Consider the following 16,739-nt stretch of genomic DNA (forward strand, 5'->3'; position numbering starts at 1 on the left):
ACTCCTGTACTCAAAGCGAAAGCACCACTCCTCTTACTTCCGTACGTTGGTGACATTTACTGTGTGTGTTTTGTTTCAGAAAAGAAGCTAATTAATGGCACCTCAGGTAGATCTTGGCAAGATGTTTGGTCGCCAGAAGAGTCTTGGCAACCAACAAGCTACTCAAAATCTGTGCCAGTACAAGTTTTATCCAACTTACATGACTGCCACTACAGTTGTTCAGTTGAAAGCAGATGATCCTCTGATAAAATGCAACGAAGCTGCTTCAAGGTCCTTCAAACCAGATTGCAGAACGGAGATGAACCACACAGGTTTGGTGGGTTAGTACTCATCAGTCTGATCATCCACTACCAAAGTTTCAACTTTTTGTCTCAAACTAGTTAGTTTTAGGTATAGTCAATAACCATAGACTAGATCTTTTTCCCCCCTACCCCCTTTTGCATGGCTTAAGGCTTTTTGCAGATGACTAGCTGTACTATACATATATATATATTTATATGTATTAATCATGAATTAGCTCGAGGCTTTACTGATAGGTCCAAGCACACAGGGTGTCTTCTTCCTCTTCAAGTTATGTACACAGCGAAGTTGTTGTTATAACTAAGATCTGTATGCGTATCAGCCAGCTTTGTTCTTATAATCTTTACTGCTTCTCTGATGAGATTTACGTTGAACTTTGAATAAGCAACCAGTTGGGATTAATTGGGACTCCTCATGGGTCAAGAATTTACCTTTAAAAAGAAGTTGTGAAGCATAATTATTCATTGACACCTATTAGCTGATTGATCTAAATCGTGCAAATCCTGAGATCTTTGAGCCCCTACAATTTATGTGCCGAATAAACTTAATTCTGTTTTGGTTAAAAATCACTGGACTTTGCCCTCATTTATTAAAGGACATGTCTCTAAACTCTTGTCATATAATAAAGGGTGTAAATTTTTTACTTCGATAAAAATTATTAGCCATGCAAATTATGTGGCCGACTCTTCTCAATAAAATATAGTTATTGTTGTAAAAATCATTACTGTCATAGCAAAGATTGAATCCAGTAATCACTGGAGTATGAATCCCAGGCTCTCTGCAATAGCCAAAGCATGACACACAGACAGCAACAGGTTAAAGGATATAGAATCAGAATTTTTCAAAGAGATTGGATGTAAATGAGACAAGACAGGTAAAATTAGATTGAATTTTTATCTGGTTCGGTTGGCCACTGAAAGAATATCTCATCGCTCGTGGTGACAGCATATTTTCCACATCAATTGAGGTGACAAAAAGTACTTTCTTTTGGGGAGCATAAAATTAGGTAAGTTGAATTTCCTACCCACCTATGTCAAGATAAAACTTAAGACAAAATTTATGAAGTAACACGCAAATTACTCATTAAAAAAATCTCCACGTTTTAATGAAATTTTAACCCACAAAGTGAACTAATTTTCGCTTGTTAGAAAAAAACCGTTCATATTTATATTATGAATGAAACTCTGTTTTTGGGAATATGTCTGTTAATGAGAGGTTGTGGGAGCAACAATAGCCCAAGTTATGCGGTACGATGAATGCAAACTAGGAACCATCACTAATTTTAGATTATCCCATTTAATATCCACGAAATCTAAAACATGCTCCACTATATCAGAAACCCAAAAATAGAATCAGTGGTTAGTGTCATCCTCCAAAAGGATAGGGTATAAATCAAACAGGAAAAGCAAAGAGGGGTCACTTCCCTCATTATTTTTCATGAAAACCTCCCCAGAGGGTACGTAAAGGGACTATTTTCCCCATTTCAAGTCCTAGCCTCCCCCCCAAGGAGGCTACGACGAGCCTTAAACAGACATATACATAGAGAAGAAGGTACATCTTTCCATTCATATTAATCACATCAAAAGGGGCTTGAGGAGGTGCAATGGACAATGCAAGAATCAGAACAATCGTTCTTGCATTGTGCATCACTTTGGTGTGTTGTGAGGATGGTGATGGTGACCATAAAAGGAAAATACCAGTTGCTGGGCCTGATATGTTCAAGGGTATGAATTTAGCCAAGGACAAACTTGCTCCTGGTGAGAAAATTATCAACGTGGTGAGTTTTGGAGCCAAACCTGATGGCAAAAGTGACAGCACTCAGGTATATGATTCATTAATCAATTAAATATTGAGCTTATAGCTTATTCATCAATAAGTAAATGGGTGTAAAATATCGGGTGAGATCATCTAACTGAAAGAAAAATTCTTGTGGATATTGATATTGATTATTATTAATAATATTAATGCAGGGTTTCATGCAAGCATGGCAAGCAGCCTGCAAATCCACCACGCCGGCGAGGATGTACGTGCCGGCAGGCTCATTTTTGGTTGACTCAATGTACTTTCAAGGGCCATGCACAACTCCGGGAGGTATCACAGTTCAAGTTGAAGGAACTGTTTTGGCTTCCACAGACCCTTCTGTGTACGAGAATGGCGAATGGCTCATGTTCGAGAACATTGTTGGCATCAAACTCATCGGTGGCGGTACTTTCGACGGTCAGGGCAAGTCATTCTGGGAATTCAACGTCGACTGCGACAAAAACCCCGGCAGCACATGCGTCAGACTCCCAAGCGTAGGTTCACTTCATACTAAATATTCTGTTCATGGTTTTATCAAATAGTACTTTGACTTGACATAGATTTGATATTTGATATTGCAGAGCATATTCTTCAACAACGTGACCAATGGACTGATACAGAACATCAAATCGTTGAACTCCAAAGGCTTTCACATCTTCCTCACAAACTCTGCAAACATCAGAGTACGAAAAGTGAAGATAACTGCACCAGCTGATAGCCCCAACACCGACGGCATTCACATAAGCCACTCCATCAATATCATTGCCTCCAGGAATACCATTGGAACAGGAGATGACTGTGTTTCTATCATTCAAGGAGTCAAAAACGTTGCCATTAACAGACTCACCTGTGGCCCTGGACATGGCATTAGGTAATTAATATGATATTTCAATAGCCCATTACTGAACTATTTCAAGAGCAGAAATTAATGGATTGTGTTTGTTTTCTGATTTTCTTTACAGTATTGGTAGCCTTGGAAAGTATGAAGATGAGTTGGAGGTGAGCAATATTCAAGTGCGGGATAGCACTTTGGTGGGCACAACCAATGGTTTAAGACTCAAAGCATGGCCAGATAAGTTTCCTGGAGCAGCTTCGTCTATTTTCTTCTCTGGCATTACCATGAACAATGTTCAAAACCCCATTATCATTGATGAACAGTACCAATGTGATCCTGACAAGTGCAAAGCCAAGGTAATATTTTCACTTTCCTTACCACAATGAATAGTCCTAGCATTCTAAATTTTTCTAATTAATATGCAGTTCTAGCATGCTAATAAAATCTGGTGTTTATGTTTGATTGTACAGCCATCATTGGTGAAGCTGAGCAACATACATTTTTCAAATATAAAGGGAACTTCGTCGTCACCAATTGGAGTGGACTTAAGGTGCAGCCAACTGTACCCATGCCAAAACGTTGTACTTTCTAACGTTGACCTGAAGATGGGAGGCAAACCTGTTACCAGCAGATGTGTCAGTGCCAAACCCACCTATGTCGGCATAAATACCCCATTGCCTTGTCCTTAATTAGGCCAATTTTCCTTTTTTATATCATAGAGAGGAAGGGAATGAGGGACAGATTGGAGGGTCAATGTGGGAGCTTATTCTTGTAGCTGCACCAGTACACATAATGCCTATCTCAAAGATTTATTGATTCTATATAATGAAATGGGGAAAATGTCCTATTCTTTTGATTAATATGGTATCGACTTTCTTTTTAAAGGTTTTAGGGATAGTTTTGGGTTTTGTTAACAATTATATTAATAAACTCCCCTAAAACCAAGTAAGAAAAACTAAATTGAGTAGCTAAGTTCATATACCCTTTGTAGTTAACACAAAATTTAAAATAACTACAAAGTATATATTGGAAGGCAAATGCTGTTTAAGGCTTCAGAGGATGAGGTCTGGTGTTGTTACATATTGTTTGCGTACAGATCTAAGTATACTATGTTGGTGAGACGACCGTAAATTCAAATATTGAAGAAGACCCGACAAATTAATAATTGTATTAAGTCTCCCTTCCTATGGCGTTTTAATTTGCTTAAAAATCCATTACAGTTTCATGTATGTTGTATTTATTTGGTCAGAGACGGTTATGTAAGATGAATTTGTTCTTTTTCAAATGCATTTTATTGGATAACCCTCTTCAAATGGGAAACATACCTATTTATGACACAATATGTCTTAATTAAGTTAAATGTGGTATGAAAGACTTCAGGTTTCTCATATCTGAAAGTGTGAACATAGAAATATGAATTGATTATAATCAAATATTTTTAGATCGTGCTAAAATTAAAAGTCAGTTCTCACATTATTTTTAAAATAAAAAGAATTCTACGAAGATTTGAAGAAAGTTGGGTGATTCTGCTGGTCGTGTATTGAAATTACATGCAAATGTCATCTTTCTTGCTTTCTATCCTTGAGAGGTAACACTGCTTAGTAATGAGGTAACAATGGAATTACATTGCATAAAATTCAACAGGCTATAGGATAGTGGAGGAACTCCATGCCATTGAAAATAAACTCATAAATGCTAGCTACACTGTTACAATTAGAATGAAACTCCACCCAGGAAGATAGGTAAGTGTTCAGGAATTAATATAGATTAACAAGATTAATTCCCTTAGTTCAAGAAACTGAAGATTAAATATCACAAGATAAGGAGTCGATGCTATTCTTGAGCCAGAGTGCTAAACTCAAATAAGATCTAACAAGTCATAGTTTAAGGGACTCTGCTAAAAATGCAGATAATGGCATTAAGCATAACAGTAGTAACGGCATATATGGCCACTTTTCGTATTGGTGCAGCCATGGCTCCAGTTCCTGAACCTATGGATGAATCACTTGCCCAGAATTCAAGTGCTGAGAGATATTATGATGTTACAAGTTACGGAGCAGATTCTGATGGGGAGACAGAAAGTAGTTCTGTAAGTTCTTCTCTTGCATCTGTAAGGCTGGACATGAGTTCAGGTTTCATTACTTATTCCATTGGAAAGAGGTTTGACCAAAAAAAGTCCAATTGGAATTTGAAGAAAACTAGGTCAGAAAAATCTCTTAAAGTGTCACATTAACACCAGTAAGATAGATTAATTAATGTTAGTGAGTTATATTTACAGATTAGAAAATTGAAAGAATAGGTTGTTGTTAGAGTAAAGAGTCTAATCCAATGTCTTGGTATTCTAAGATGATGTATATATTAGGGGCTATCTGCGCAGCTTGTCTTCGTTATTTTGCACATGCACAGCACGTGACACATACTCTTCTTTGTCTTTATAAGCTGCATTATAATCACCTTTCAACTATGCCGTAGGTATTTTCACTATTTTATGCTGGTTTAGGTTTCTATGCCTCTTTAGTTGTCAAATTTTCATGGTCACTGGATTATTTACACGTGATCTGAAGTATAAAAGGATTCTGTGTTATTTGAACTTACTGTAATAGAGTTCTGTCATTTACATTCTTTCATCTAAATAACAAAGTAAATCACTTCTCAAGCAAAGATACATAAACAAATTAACTCTTTCACCTGGTGGACGAAATGTGAGGAAAGAATCGCACTTGTCACAGCTATAGATTTTATATTTTATACTCATATTGGCTGAAGATTCTTTATACATATAATAGGCATTCTTAGCAGCTTGGAGGGATGCATGCTCTGCTGCGGGAAACTCAGTGTTGTTAATTCCAGAAGGAACATTCTTGGTTGGTCCAGTCTCATTTTCAGGGCCCTGCCACAACAATCAGTCTCCAAAGATAGAGATCGCTGGGACTCTAAAGGCTCCAAGAAGCTCCCCTGCCTTCCTTTCTTCTTATTGGATTGTGTTCAGAGATTTGATTGGCCTCAACCTTACTGGAATCAATAGTATGGCAATGTTGGATGGCCAAGGTGCTGAGTCATGGTCCAACAATGCTTGCCACAAGCACAAGAATTGCCCCAGTCGCCCTAGGGTGAGCTCCAAACATCATTCGTTCATGTGCTTCATGTTCTTTCAAATGTTTATACTGTATATTTTCACACTAACTGAACAATTTTTGACTCTGCAGAGTTTAAATTTCGTTAAGGTTTCAAATGGGACAGTGAACCACATAAGTTTGGTAAATAGCAAGTTCTTCCATGTAGTGATCTACAAGTGTGACAACATGAAAGTGTCAAATGTAAACATCACAGCACCTTCTGATAGCCCAAACACCGATGGAATTCACATTAGTCACTCCTCTTACATCAACATCACCTCCTCAACAATAGGAGTTGGAGATGACTGTGTTTCTATCATTCAAGGAGTTGAGCATGTTGCCATCAACAATCTCACCTGCGGCCCCGGACATGGCATTAGGTAATTAATATGCTACTACCTCTAGTCCTTAGCATAACCTCTTGTTGATCTTATATTAAAGACTGGAGGTAATATTTCGATAACCTGTTACTGAATTCTTTCAAAAGCACAAGTTAATGGATTGTGTTTGTTTCCAATTGCCTTCACAGTATTGGTAGCCTTGGACATTATGCAAACGAGGGGGAGGTAAGAAACATTCAAGTATGGAACAGCACTTTGGTGGGCACAACCAATGGTCTAAGACTCAAAGCATGGCCAGATAAGTTTCCTGGAGCAGCTTCGTCTATATTCTTCTCCGACATTATCATGGACAATGTTCAAAACCCCATTGTGATTGATGAACAGTACCAGTGTGATCCTAACAACTGCAAAGCCAAGGTAATATAGTTCCCTTGGAGTTTCACTTTACTTACCACAATGAATAGTTTTAGCATTATGTGATGAGCATAGACCCAAAAAAAGAGCCTATTTCAAAAGACTAGCCTATTAGGAGGGAAAGTCCCTTGAATTTATAAACCCCACAACACTTTTGAAAGTCCCCAACGTGAGACTCATAACACATTGTAATATATATATCATCACATAATTCTTACCTTCTTGATCAAGTATGAAGGTGACGTGTTTATGTTTGATTGGACAGCCATCATTGGTGAAGCTGAGCAACATACATTTTTCAAATATCAGGGGAACTTCATTGTCACAAATTGGAGTGGACTTAAGGTGCAGCCAACTGTACCCATGCAAAAACGTTGTACTTACAGACGTTGACCTCAAGATAGGAGGCAAACCTGTTACCAGTAGATGTGCTAGTGTCAAACCCTCCTATTTCGGCATAAATACTCCATTGCCTTGTTCTTAATTAGGCCTATTTTTCTTTTCTTTTCTTTTTTTCCAATCATATAGAGAGGTAGGGAGTGAGAGATAGATTAGGGGGTTAATGTGGAAGCTTATTCTTGTAGCTACTCCAGTAGAATAATGCCTATCCCAAAAATTCATCGATTCTCTATAATTAAATGGGGAAAATGTCCCATTCTTTTGATTAGTTGTATCGCCGTTTTTTGCCGGGTTTTAGGGATAGTTTTGGATTCTGTTTATGATTATAATGATAAACTCTAGTAGCTAAGTTCATTTACTTTGTAGTTAACGCAGAATTTCAAATAACTAACTTCAAAGCATATTTTATAAGGCAACTGCTGTTTAAGGCTTCAGAGGACGAGGTTTGGTAATGTTCCGTATCGTTTGCGTACAAATCTAAATATGCTACGACCGTAACATCAAAAATTGAAGAAGGCGTGACAAAGTAATTATTGAATATCTCATTTGTTGCAGTTAACCAATTCATGTATATACATGAACAACTCTCTTCCTATGGCATCTTTATTCGCTTAAAAACTATTTTGCTTCTATTACAGTTTCATGTACGTTACATTTATTTGGTCAGATAAAGCGGTTATGTCAGGTGAAATTGTTCTTTTTTCAACGCATTTTAGTTCGATATATAGCAGTCAGTTTCATATGGGAAGCTAATGTTTCATTGTCTACTTGTTAAGCCATGGAGGGGAAAAAGTTTTGTTGAATACCCCTCTTCAAGTGGCAAACATCCCTATTTATGACATAATATGCCCTAATTAAGCTAAAAGTGGTATTAAAGACGTCAGACTTCTTATATCCGATAGTGTGAACTAACAAATATGAATTGGATATAATTAAACACTTTTGTATCGTGCTAAAACTAAAATATCAGTTCTTGCAGTATTTTAAAATTGAAAAAAAAAATTCCTCCTATGTTTAAAGCAAGTTGGGTGATCCTCTTGGTCATGTATCGAAATGACATGCAAGTGCAAGTGTTATCTTTCTCGTTTTCTATTCTTAAACGGTAATATAGCTAAGCAATGAGGGAACAATTGAATCACATTGCACATAACAGATCACACGATAGTAAATGAAATTTATGATATTGAAAATAAAGTCTTTTGGCCAAAAATGAAAAATAAAAATAAACTCATGAATGCAAGTTAAGCAGTTACAACTATAAAGAAACTCCACCCATGAAGATAGGTAGGCGTTCAAGAATTAATATAGATTAACAAGATTAATTGCCTTAGTTCAAGAAACTCAAATATCAAAAGATAAAGAGTTGGTGCTATTCTCGAGCTAAACTCATATAAGATCTGACAAATCATAGTTCAAGGGAATCTCCTAAAAATGCAAATGATGGCATTAAGCACAAGTATAATAGTAGCAGCAGCATATATGGCCACTTTCCAAATCGGTGCGGCTATGGCTCCAGTTCCTGAACCTGGGGATGAATCGCCTGCTAGAATTCAAGAACTATGAGATATTATGATGTTACGGATTACGGAGCAGATTCTAATGGGAAGAAAGAAAGTAGCTTTGTAAGTTACTGTCTTGTATCTGTAAGGTTGGACATGAGTTGAGTTCAGGTTTCATTACTTAATCTACTAGAAAGAGGTTTGACCAAAAAATTTTCCAATTGAAATTTTGAGAAAAATAACTCAAAAAATCTCTAAGGTGTCATATTAACACCAGTAAAGCAATAGATTAATTAATGTTATGTTAGTGAGTTCTATTTACAAATTAGAAAATTCAAAGGACTGATTTTTGTTAAAGAGTCCAGCCTTATAGTTTTAGGCTCTGGCCCAATGTATTGATATTCTAAAATGATAAATTAGGGCTACATGTTCAGCTTGTCTTCATTATTTTGCACATATACAGCAGGTGACACATGCTCCAATGTCTTATTTAAGATTATTTTATACGTGATCTGAAGTATAAAAGGTTTCTATGTAATTTGCAGTTATTTGTTGAAGAGCTCTGCCATTTACATCCATTCATCTAAGTGACAAAAGTATATCACTTCAAACAAAATGTGAGGAAAGAATCATACAATTTACAGCCATAGATTTTATACTAGTATTTTATATTTATATTGACTGAAGATTCTTTATACAAATAATAGGCGTTCGTAGCAGCCTGGAGGAAACGCAGTGTTGTTAATTCCAGAAGGAACATTCTTGGTTGGTCGAGTCTCATTTTCGGGGCCCTGCCACAACAATCAGTCCCTAAAGATAAAGATCGCTGGGACTTTAAAGGCTCCAAGCAGCCCCCATGCCTTCCGTTCTTCTGATTGGATTGTGCTCAGAGGATTGAATGGCCTCGACCTTACTGGAATCAATACTATGGCAAATTTGGATGGCCAAGGTGCTGAGTCATGGTCCAACAATGCTTGCCACAGCACAAGAATTGCCCCACTCGCCCTAGTGTGAGCTCCAAACATCATTCTCTCATCTGTTTCATGTTCTTGCAAATGTTTATACCGAATGCTTTCACGCTAATTAAACAATTTTGGTCTCTGCAGAGTCTGAAATTCATGAATGTTTCCCATGGAACACAGAGCAGCATAAGTTTGTTGAATAGCAAGTTCTTCCTGTTAGAAATTGTGCCCTAGGGGCAAATCATATTGCTATGAATATTGTTAATTTATGAATTTATTAATTACGTTATCATATTATTTGCATGTTTACTGTGATGACTATCCTTGGATAACTCATGGTTTATCCTAAATGTCCCTGGTCGGTTATCTATGTGGGAGCAGAGATGAAATAAGACCAGTATGACTTTAAAGATATATAGAGATATAAATTAAAGTCATAGGCACATGTAAGAGTACAAGGTGTTGGACCGACCCGCTATGAGAGAGCTGCATGAGTTAAGTCATAAGCTTCTCTCATATACAAACCATGTCACTGTGCCCTTTGACCTGAGATCATCATGGATTCCTACATGAGAAACGTTTAGCTTTGACCTAGTCAAAAGTCACTTTTGACCGAGTGATCATAAAGACTATGTTCAGGTTTAGTGGTTTTTCATGCGGAGGAATGTGAATGGTCAAGATGGAATTTGTCCCTCACATTCGTAGAGAGACATTACTGGGCCCCTCGATAAGTGAGTCTGAGAAATGTATGGCCATACTATAATGGAAAGGTAGTTCCGTTTCTATACCCAAACTACTCAGGGATCGAGAAAGTAACGGTCATGAATAGGAGGATGACGTTCTCCATGCCTCATCCATGACCAAAATGTCATGTGACAAAAGGGACGCGATATGGTTGTATGAAAGGTTACATCATTCAACGATCCTCATATGATTTGGGTAGTCGTGATGTCTTGCTAGAGACCGCTTACGACTTGTGAGTCATTATAGTTAATGGCCCACTGCCAACTTCATATGGGCCTACAGGGTCGCACACAAAATAGCCCAACACGAGTTATGATGTCCAGATTCATTGAATCTAAGATATGTCTAGATTCAATGAATAATATAGGATGGACGTGTGTGTGTATATATATATATTCGTATATATATACATATTATATAAATATAAGAGATATTAATTGTTAGATTTAATTTATAAGGATAAATTAAATCTATATAAATTAATTCCGTCATATCTTTATTTTGAATTAAATAAATAGGAGAATTAAATATGTGAGGCGGATTTAATATAAATCATACTTATTTAATTGTTCTCTTATCTGATTAGGCAATATTTGATATTGTATTAATTTCGGAATTAATTTAGGACTAATTTCGAAAATTAAATATCATTCATTAAACCTATAGCATTAGCATCCTATATATTTGATATGAGGAGCTAGGGTTTTAAGCGTGAGAGCACCAGCAGATAAGAGACGGCCTAAGAGAGATAAGAGTGGACGGATTCTCTGAAAAACCTAGACGGACAAAAGGGCGCTAGCACGCCGTTTGTGATTGGAGAGCTATTCGTGTGGATACCGGTAGAGGAAGCCAACCGGAGTTGTCGACTTCGAACGACAAAGGAGGCAAGCAGAGGCATCCTGAACGGCGGAATCACCGAGCCACCAGGAAATCGAACACCGAAGGTAATGCTTCTTATTACCTGATTTAAACGCGATCGGTAGATCCGGGCAAGGGATTGAAAGTTTTAAAATTTTTAAGTTGATTTCCGCTGCGCGTCGTCTTTCAATTCCCTCCACTTCCATGTTGTGATCTACAAGTGTGATAACATGAACGTGTCAAAGTTAAACATCAAAGCACCTTCTGATAGCCCAACCACAGATGGGATTAACATAAGTCTCTCCTCCTACATCGGCATTACCTCCCCAATAATAGGAGTTGGAGATGACTGTCTCCATTGGACAAGGCACCACCACCATATCTGTCTCATTTGTGCATTGCGGTCCAGGCCATGGAATCAGGTTATAATTCTTATTTCTACCATGTCGATGTTTGACCCAATACAAAACATCTAAAAGTATTTTGAGTTGACGTGAATGACAAGTTCAATTTACTGTTTTTGGCACAGTGTGGGAAGCCTGGGCAAATACTCAGATGAGAAGGATGTTGATGGCGTTCATGTTTCAAACTGTACGATCAATGGTACTCAGAACGGTGTGAGAGTAAAAACCTGGCCAGGGGCTCCACAAGGTCAGGGTTCAAATTTAGTGTTTGAGGACATAGCCATGATTAATGTCTCAAACCCCATTATAGCAGACCAAGAGTACTGCCCTTCCAACACCTACAAGACTATGAAGGTAAGAAATTAAGAACTGAAGAAGCATACACAGAAAATAAAAAGGCTGTTTCTTTTTGGCCCTTTTGTTAATGATTGATCGTTTTTTCTCGAGTTACAGCCATCCCGAGCGAAGCTGGGGGATATGAAGTTCAAGAACATCAGTGGAACATACAGGTCCAAGTTTGCAGTAAGTTTGCTATGCAGCTCGGATGTCCCTTGTGAAAGTGTGCAGGTCGTTGACATCAGTCTGCATTCCACAGTAGCAGAAGAATCTGAAACGTACAACTTTGTTACAAGAGGCGGTATTGATGGTTTATAAGTTCTTAGTTCTTAATTATGAGGGGCATGGTAGTTTTCTGGGTAACATTATTTTTAGGACTTGCATGCTGAAACTTGAGTGGCATGGAGCAGTTCTTGTTCAATATCGATCCCTTCTGTTCTTTATTTTGCATTAAATTTTTCAGTCTTCGTTTTCTAGATAGGCCGACCTGCATCAGTTGTCTCTGTTTACTTGGAAGCTAGACCCTTGAGAATTAGAAGAGAAGATGGTACCAAACTCTTGTACTTGTCCATTTGTCCTATTAGAGTGGGAGCTCTCCTGTTGGAACAAATTCAACCAAGTAAATTTATAGAGTGTTAAGAAAAGATAGAATTCAGTTTCAATAAATTAGTAAAGCTCCCTTATCTAGATCTATCTATATGTGTGTGTATCAATCAGTATGAAATATAAAATATAAAATTATTAACTATGCCTCGAGACTATATTTCATCAAACAAAATGCCAAAGCTCTTCAAAACTTTATTGTGATTTCTAAATTAAACTCATAGGAGACATCACATGAAAAAGATTAGATTATCCACTCCAACTGATAATTTTAACTTATTTTTGTATTCTATGGTCTTATCAATTTATTCTTTTCTTTTTGCCAACTATCAATTTATTCTCTTATCAGTAAATTCATATTAACGATGACAATAAATTAAGAGAAAGTAACAGTAAATAAATCAGTAAAATATATTTAATTGACTTATTAAAAGATTGTTAATATTGTCTTTCAATCAATTTACTGTTACTTTCATTTACCTTTACAATAAAACTGACCAAAAGAGTAAAATAATAAAAAGGTACTACCCCTGATTCTTAATATAAGACATCGTTTGATTTATATTTTGGTCATAAATATAAGACCCCTTTATCCTTTTTTTTTTCAAGATTGTCGTTCTATTAATGATAGTTGTAGCCAATAAACTTGATTAGTAAGGATATTTTAAAAAAGACAATACCTATTTATTACAAATAACTAATTTAACTTATTTTTTTAATCTACTCAAATTAGTTAACTAGTCTGGTATTTAGGACTGAGGTAGAAATATTCACAACAAATTTATGTTGTAAGCGATCAAATTGAATTAAACATTTAATCTATACAAAATTGAGAAACATTTGTAGAAAACCAGATCGAGAAAGCAAACAAGATATTGAAAGAAAACAACAAAATTGAAACTGGGTTAATTTCTGGCCCCAAATTTACGTTTTACCCTCCTGTGCCCAAATAAAACGACGCCGTTCCTTCTATATTGACTTCGAAGCCTGAACTCAAAAGGACTAGTACAAATTTCATAGCTCTGACAGTGCTCACTGGTCGGCGATCCTTCGGTAACGAATGGCGCAGTTTGGCCGGCGCATTTTGGCATCTTCCCTCGCGCGAGCTCTCTCTGTTACTTCCTCTTTTTCTGCCACCGCTTCTCGTTCTCGTTTTGCACTGACCTTGCTCGCCTCCAAACAAGCATTACTGGTTCCAAATCGATCCAAATCTTCGGGGTCGGGTTACTCGCCTCTGAACGACCCGTCGCCGAACTGGAGCAACCGCCCTCCTAAGGAGACGATTCTTCTCGATGGCTGCGACTACGAGCACTGGCTTATTGTCATGGAGTTTCCCGAGGACCCCAAACCCACTGAGGAGGAAATGATCAACGCGTATGTGAAAACCCTAGCCCAAGTCGTGGGAAGGTAAACAAATTCTTTTTTCTTATTCTAAATTTCTAATTGTACCTCACTCTGGGGGCTTTTCTTCTCATAAGAACTTGTTTTGTTTGGTACAGTGAGGAGGAGGCCAAAAAGAAAATATACTCTGTTTCTACTGCCACGTATACTGGTTTCGGTGCCCTGATTTCCGAAGAGCTTTCTTACAAGGTCAAAGGTAATCGTTTGTCTTTGGTATATAAAAACTGAAGCTCTTTCCTCTCTGTCCTTTATTTTGGCTGGTGCTTATGGCTGCTTGACTAGCCAGCTGAGTGATTAAGGTTTTAGAGTGGCTGCTTCATTGGATTATAAAATTACCAAAACTTTAATTCCTAGGGTTGTTTATTGAAATTTTGGAATTCTGGTTTCATTATTGACATAAATCCATTTCATCACTGTGATCATATCAGCGGCTATCAACTTTCATATGATAAAACTTTATTGTGGCTTTGGGGCTATTTACAGCGTGTTTATATGCATGTCATCTCGGATTATTTGGCTGTATTAAAAAAAAAATTCTGAAGTTCATTTCTCTAGGTTGTTGAATTGAGGAATGTTATAACAAACGCCAGAGGAACTGCGCCTCAATATTGATAGTGATGCTTGATTGTTGTGTTTTTTGTTTTTTGCCCCCTGCCCTGGTAGGATTACCTGGCGTTCTTTGGGTGTTGCCGGATTCATATCTTGATGTTCCCAACAAAGATTATGGAGGTGAGCGCATGAGCCTGAAACTAAGATATTGATCAATTTTTTGCTTACCCCTTCCCCGTCCCTTTTCTCAAATGAAAAATTGAGGGTTGTGATTGATGGCTATGTGATGGATTCCAGGTGATTTATTTATTGATGGGAAAGTAATCCCTCGGCCACAGTATAGGTATAGTGAAAGGCAAACAACAAGGAATAGGCCTCGGCCAAGATATGATCGGCGCAGGGAAACAATGCGGGTTGACAGGAGAGAGCCTGCTCATTTACAGAATCTGAGCCAACGTCAGGGAGGACCTATGCAGCAATCAAGTCCAATGGATAGCCAAAACTTAGCTTCAGGTGGAGAAAACCCAGAAAATGTCAACAATACCTGAGTAGGCAATGCTTTTGAAATTTATATACATGTGAAACAAGTTTGTTAGTCGAGGAATCCAAGGTTTGAGTTCGCTCACATTTATCTAGTGACAATATTTGGCAGCGCATGATAAAGGAGAAATTGTATGTTTTTGGCATATTGCGTCAAGGACAAAATGTGGAAAGAAAGGCTTATCAGTTTTGTTTTGATTATGCAATTGAGATAACTGACTAGTATAATTCGTAGCATGAGAACCTTTATGTGCTTATCTAGGTTCCACTGTTATTAAAGATGTCACCATAGTCCATAATTTTCTTGAGACTCTGGATTTGTGATTATATTACTATCATGACATTTTCTTTTTAATTCCAATCAAGACGTTTTTCAAGTGTGGATGAGTATGTTAAAATAATTTTACACATACAAAAAGAGATGCTTTACGAGGTATGATCTTTCTATAATTGAAATCTAACATATAAATAATTTCTTAGTTTAATATCTTTTATTTTATCTCCTTAGTTTTTGATGACCTGTAGCTGTTGCGTATCCATGGGAGATTTTGCATCTTCAAAAAGCACACTTTTGATAGTAATACGTGGTATCAAAATTAGATTTTGGAAAAAGGATATTCCCACTACAGTAAGTGGGATCAAAGCTTGGTTTTGTTTGGAATTTGTGTCAAGACAATGTTAAAAATCAGCAATTGCATATGGAATTAATCTACGCCACAAGCAAACGGATCATAGAGTTTTGATGCACATTACAATTTGTTAAGTGAAGTTCGAAGAACTAGAGTTAACAGTTACTATAGTACTCTTATCTGCTGGAGCAGCATCATATAACAAATTGGTACATGACATACGAGTTAAAAACATCAGATGAACATGTTTGGCTTTCACTTATATTTGTGTACTGCGTTGGTTGCTGCAAATAGATAATGCCATCCTCACACTTTTCTTATTTTCTTCAAATTCGTTCTATTGCCATCTTTACGATTCTAGTTTTTACTAATTGCCCTCTGATGTAATAACGGAACATCTTGGTAAGTTTTTACTTGTAACGGACATTGTGCTCTTTAATGAATACTGTATCGTGTCACTTGGCAAGGCTAGATTAAAAGTTTTTACTAGTAGCCTTGTTAACACCGTCCCAATAATCTTAATGAGACATCTGCTTCTCAAGGGAAGCAGACGTTTGGGAATGGTGGTAATATCTTGCAAAAATAATTTTCCAATCGTAATTTTTGCAATATAAAATAAATATGTGAAGGAAATTTTATTTTGCATTAGGTGAACATGTTTATAAACGCTTAATATTAGTAGCTCCAAACAATTATATAAAAACCTTCATGTGCATAAAATTACAATGGACATGGACGTAATGTTTAATTATCTAATAATGAGCTTCTGGTAAAAAAAAAAAATTATCTAATAATGAGCTCTGGTGGAAAATCATTTTATAATTAGCCTCTTTGGATGAATTGGTCCTTAAATTCCTGATCCTGTGAATATATTAAACCAAATGTTATTCCTCAATCAGGCAACTATCTATCAGTTTGGATCAATTTAAAAGAAGCATATTTATGTGTTGTATTGTATGAGATAAATAGGTAAAAAAAATTATTTCGTAAATAATAAAGATATTTTTGT

The 16,739-nt window shown here is 36.8% G+C and overlaps 3 protein-coding genes across 3 annotated transcripts; all 3 read left to right on the forward strand.

The window, feature by feature from the left end:
• Positions 1-1,903: 1,903 nt before the first annotated feature.
• LOC114711375 (uncharacterized) lies at positions 1,904-9,718 on the forward strand. Its single transcript, XM_028895766.1, has 11 exons — positions 1,904-2,122; positions 2,271-2,594; positions 2,682-2,971; positions 3,063-3,291; positions 3,406-3,570; positions 4,845-5,024; positions 5,722-6,045; positions 6,142-6,431; positions 6,581-6,809; positions 7,072-7,221; positions 9,425-9,718. The coding sequence occupies exons 1-11, from the start codon at positions 1,904-1,906 to the stop codon at positions 9,716-9,718; spliced, it is 2,694 nt and encodes an 897-aa protein (XP_028751599.1).
• Positions 9,719-11,613: 1,895 nt separating this feature from the next.
• On the forward strand, positions 11,614-12,326 carry LOC114711376 (exopolygalacturonase-like). Its single transcript, XM_028895767.1, has 3 exons — positions 11,614-11,690; positions 11,798-12,026; positions 12,126-12,326. The coding sequence occupies exons 1-3, from the start codon at positions 11,614-11,616 to the stop codon at positions 12,324-12,326; spliced, it is 507 nt and encodes a 168-aa protein (XP_028751600.1).
• Positions 12,327-13,610: 1,284 nt separating this feature from the next.
• Positions 13,611-15,459, forward strand: LOC114711423 (multiple organellar RNA editing factor 3, mitochondrial-like). The gene is made up of 4 exons (XM_028895820.1): positions 13,611-14,018; positions 14,111-14,208; positions 14,676-14,741; positions 14,859-15,459. Exons 1-4 carry the CDS (start codon positions 13,672-13,674, stop codon positions 15,107-15,109), a joined length of 762 nt encoding a protein of 253 aa, XP_028751653.1. The 5' UTR covers positions 13,611-13,671; the 3' UTR covers positions 15,110-15,459.
• The last annotated feature ends 1,280 nt before the right edge of the window (positions 15,460-16,739 follow it).

Source organism: Neltuma alba, unplaced genomic scaffold, assembly GCF_004799145.2.
Source record: "Neltuma alba isolate B1F8T4 unplaced genomic scaffold, ASM479914v2 tig00011289_pilon, whole genome shotgun sequence".
NCBI lineage: Eukaryota > Viridiplantae > Streptophyta > Magnoliopsida > Fabales > Fabaceae > Neltuma > Neltuma alba.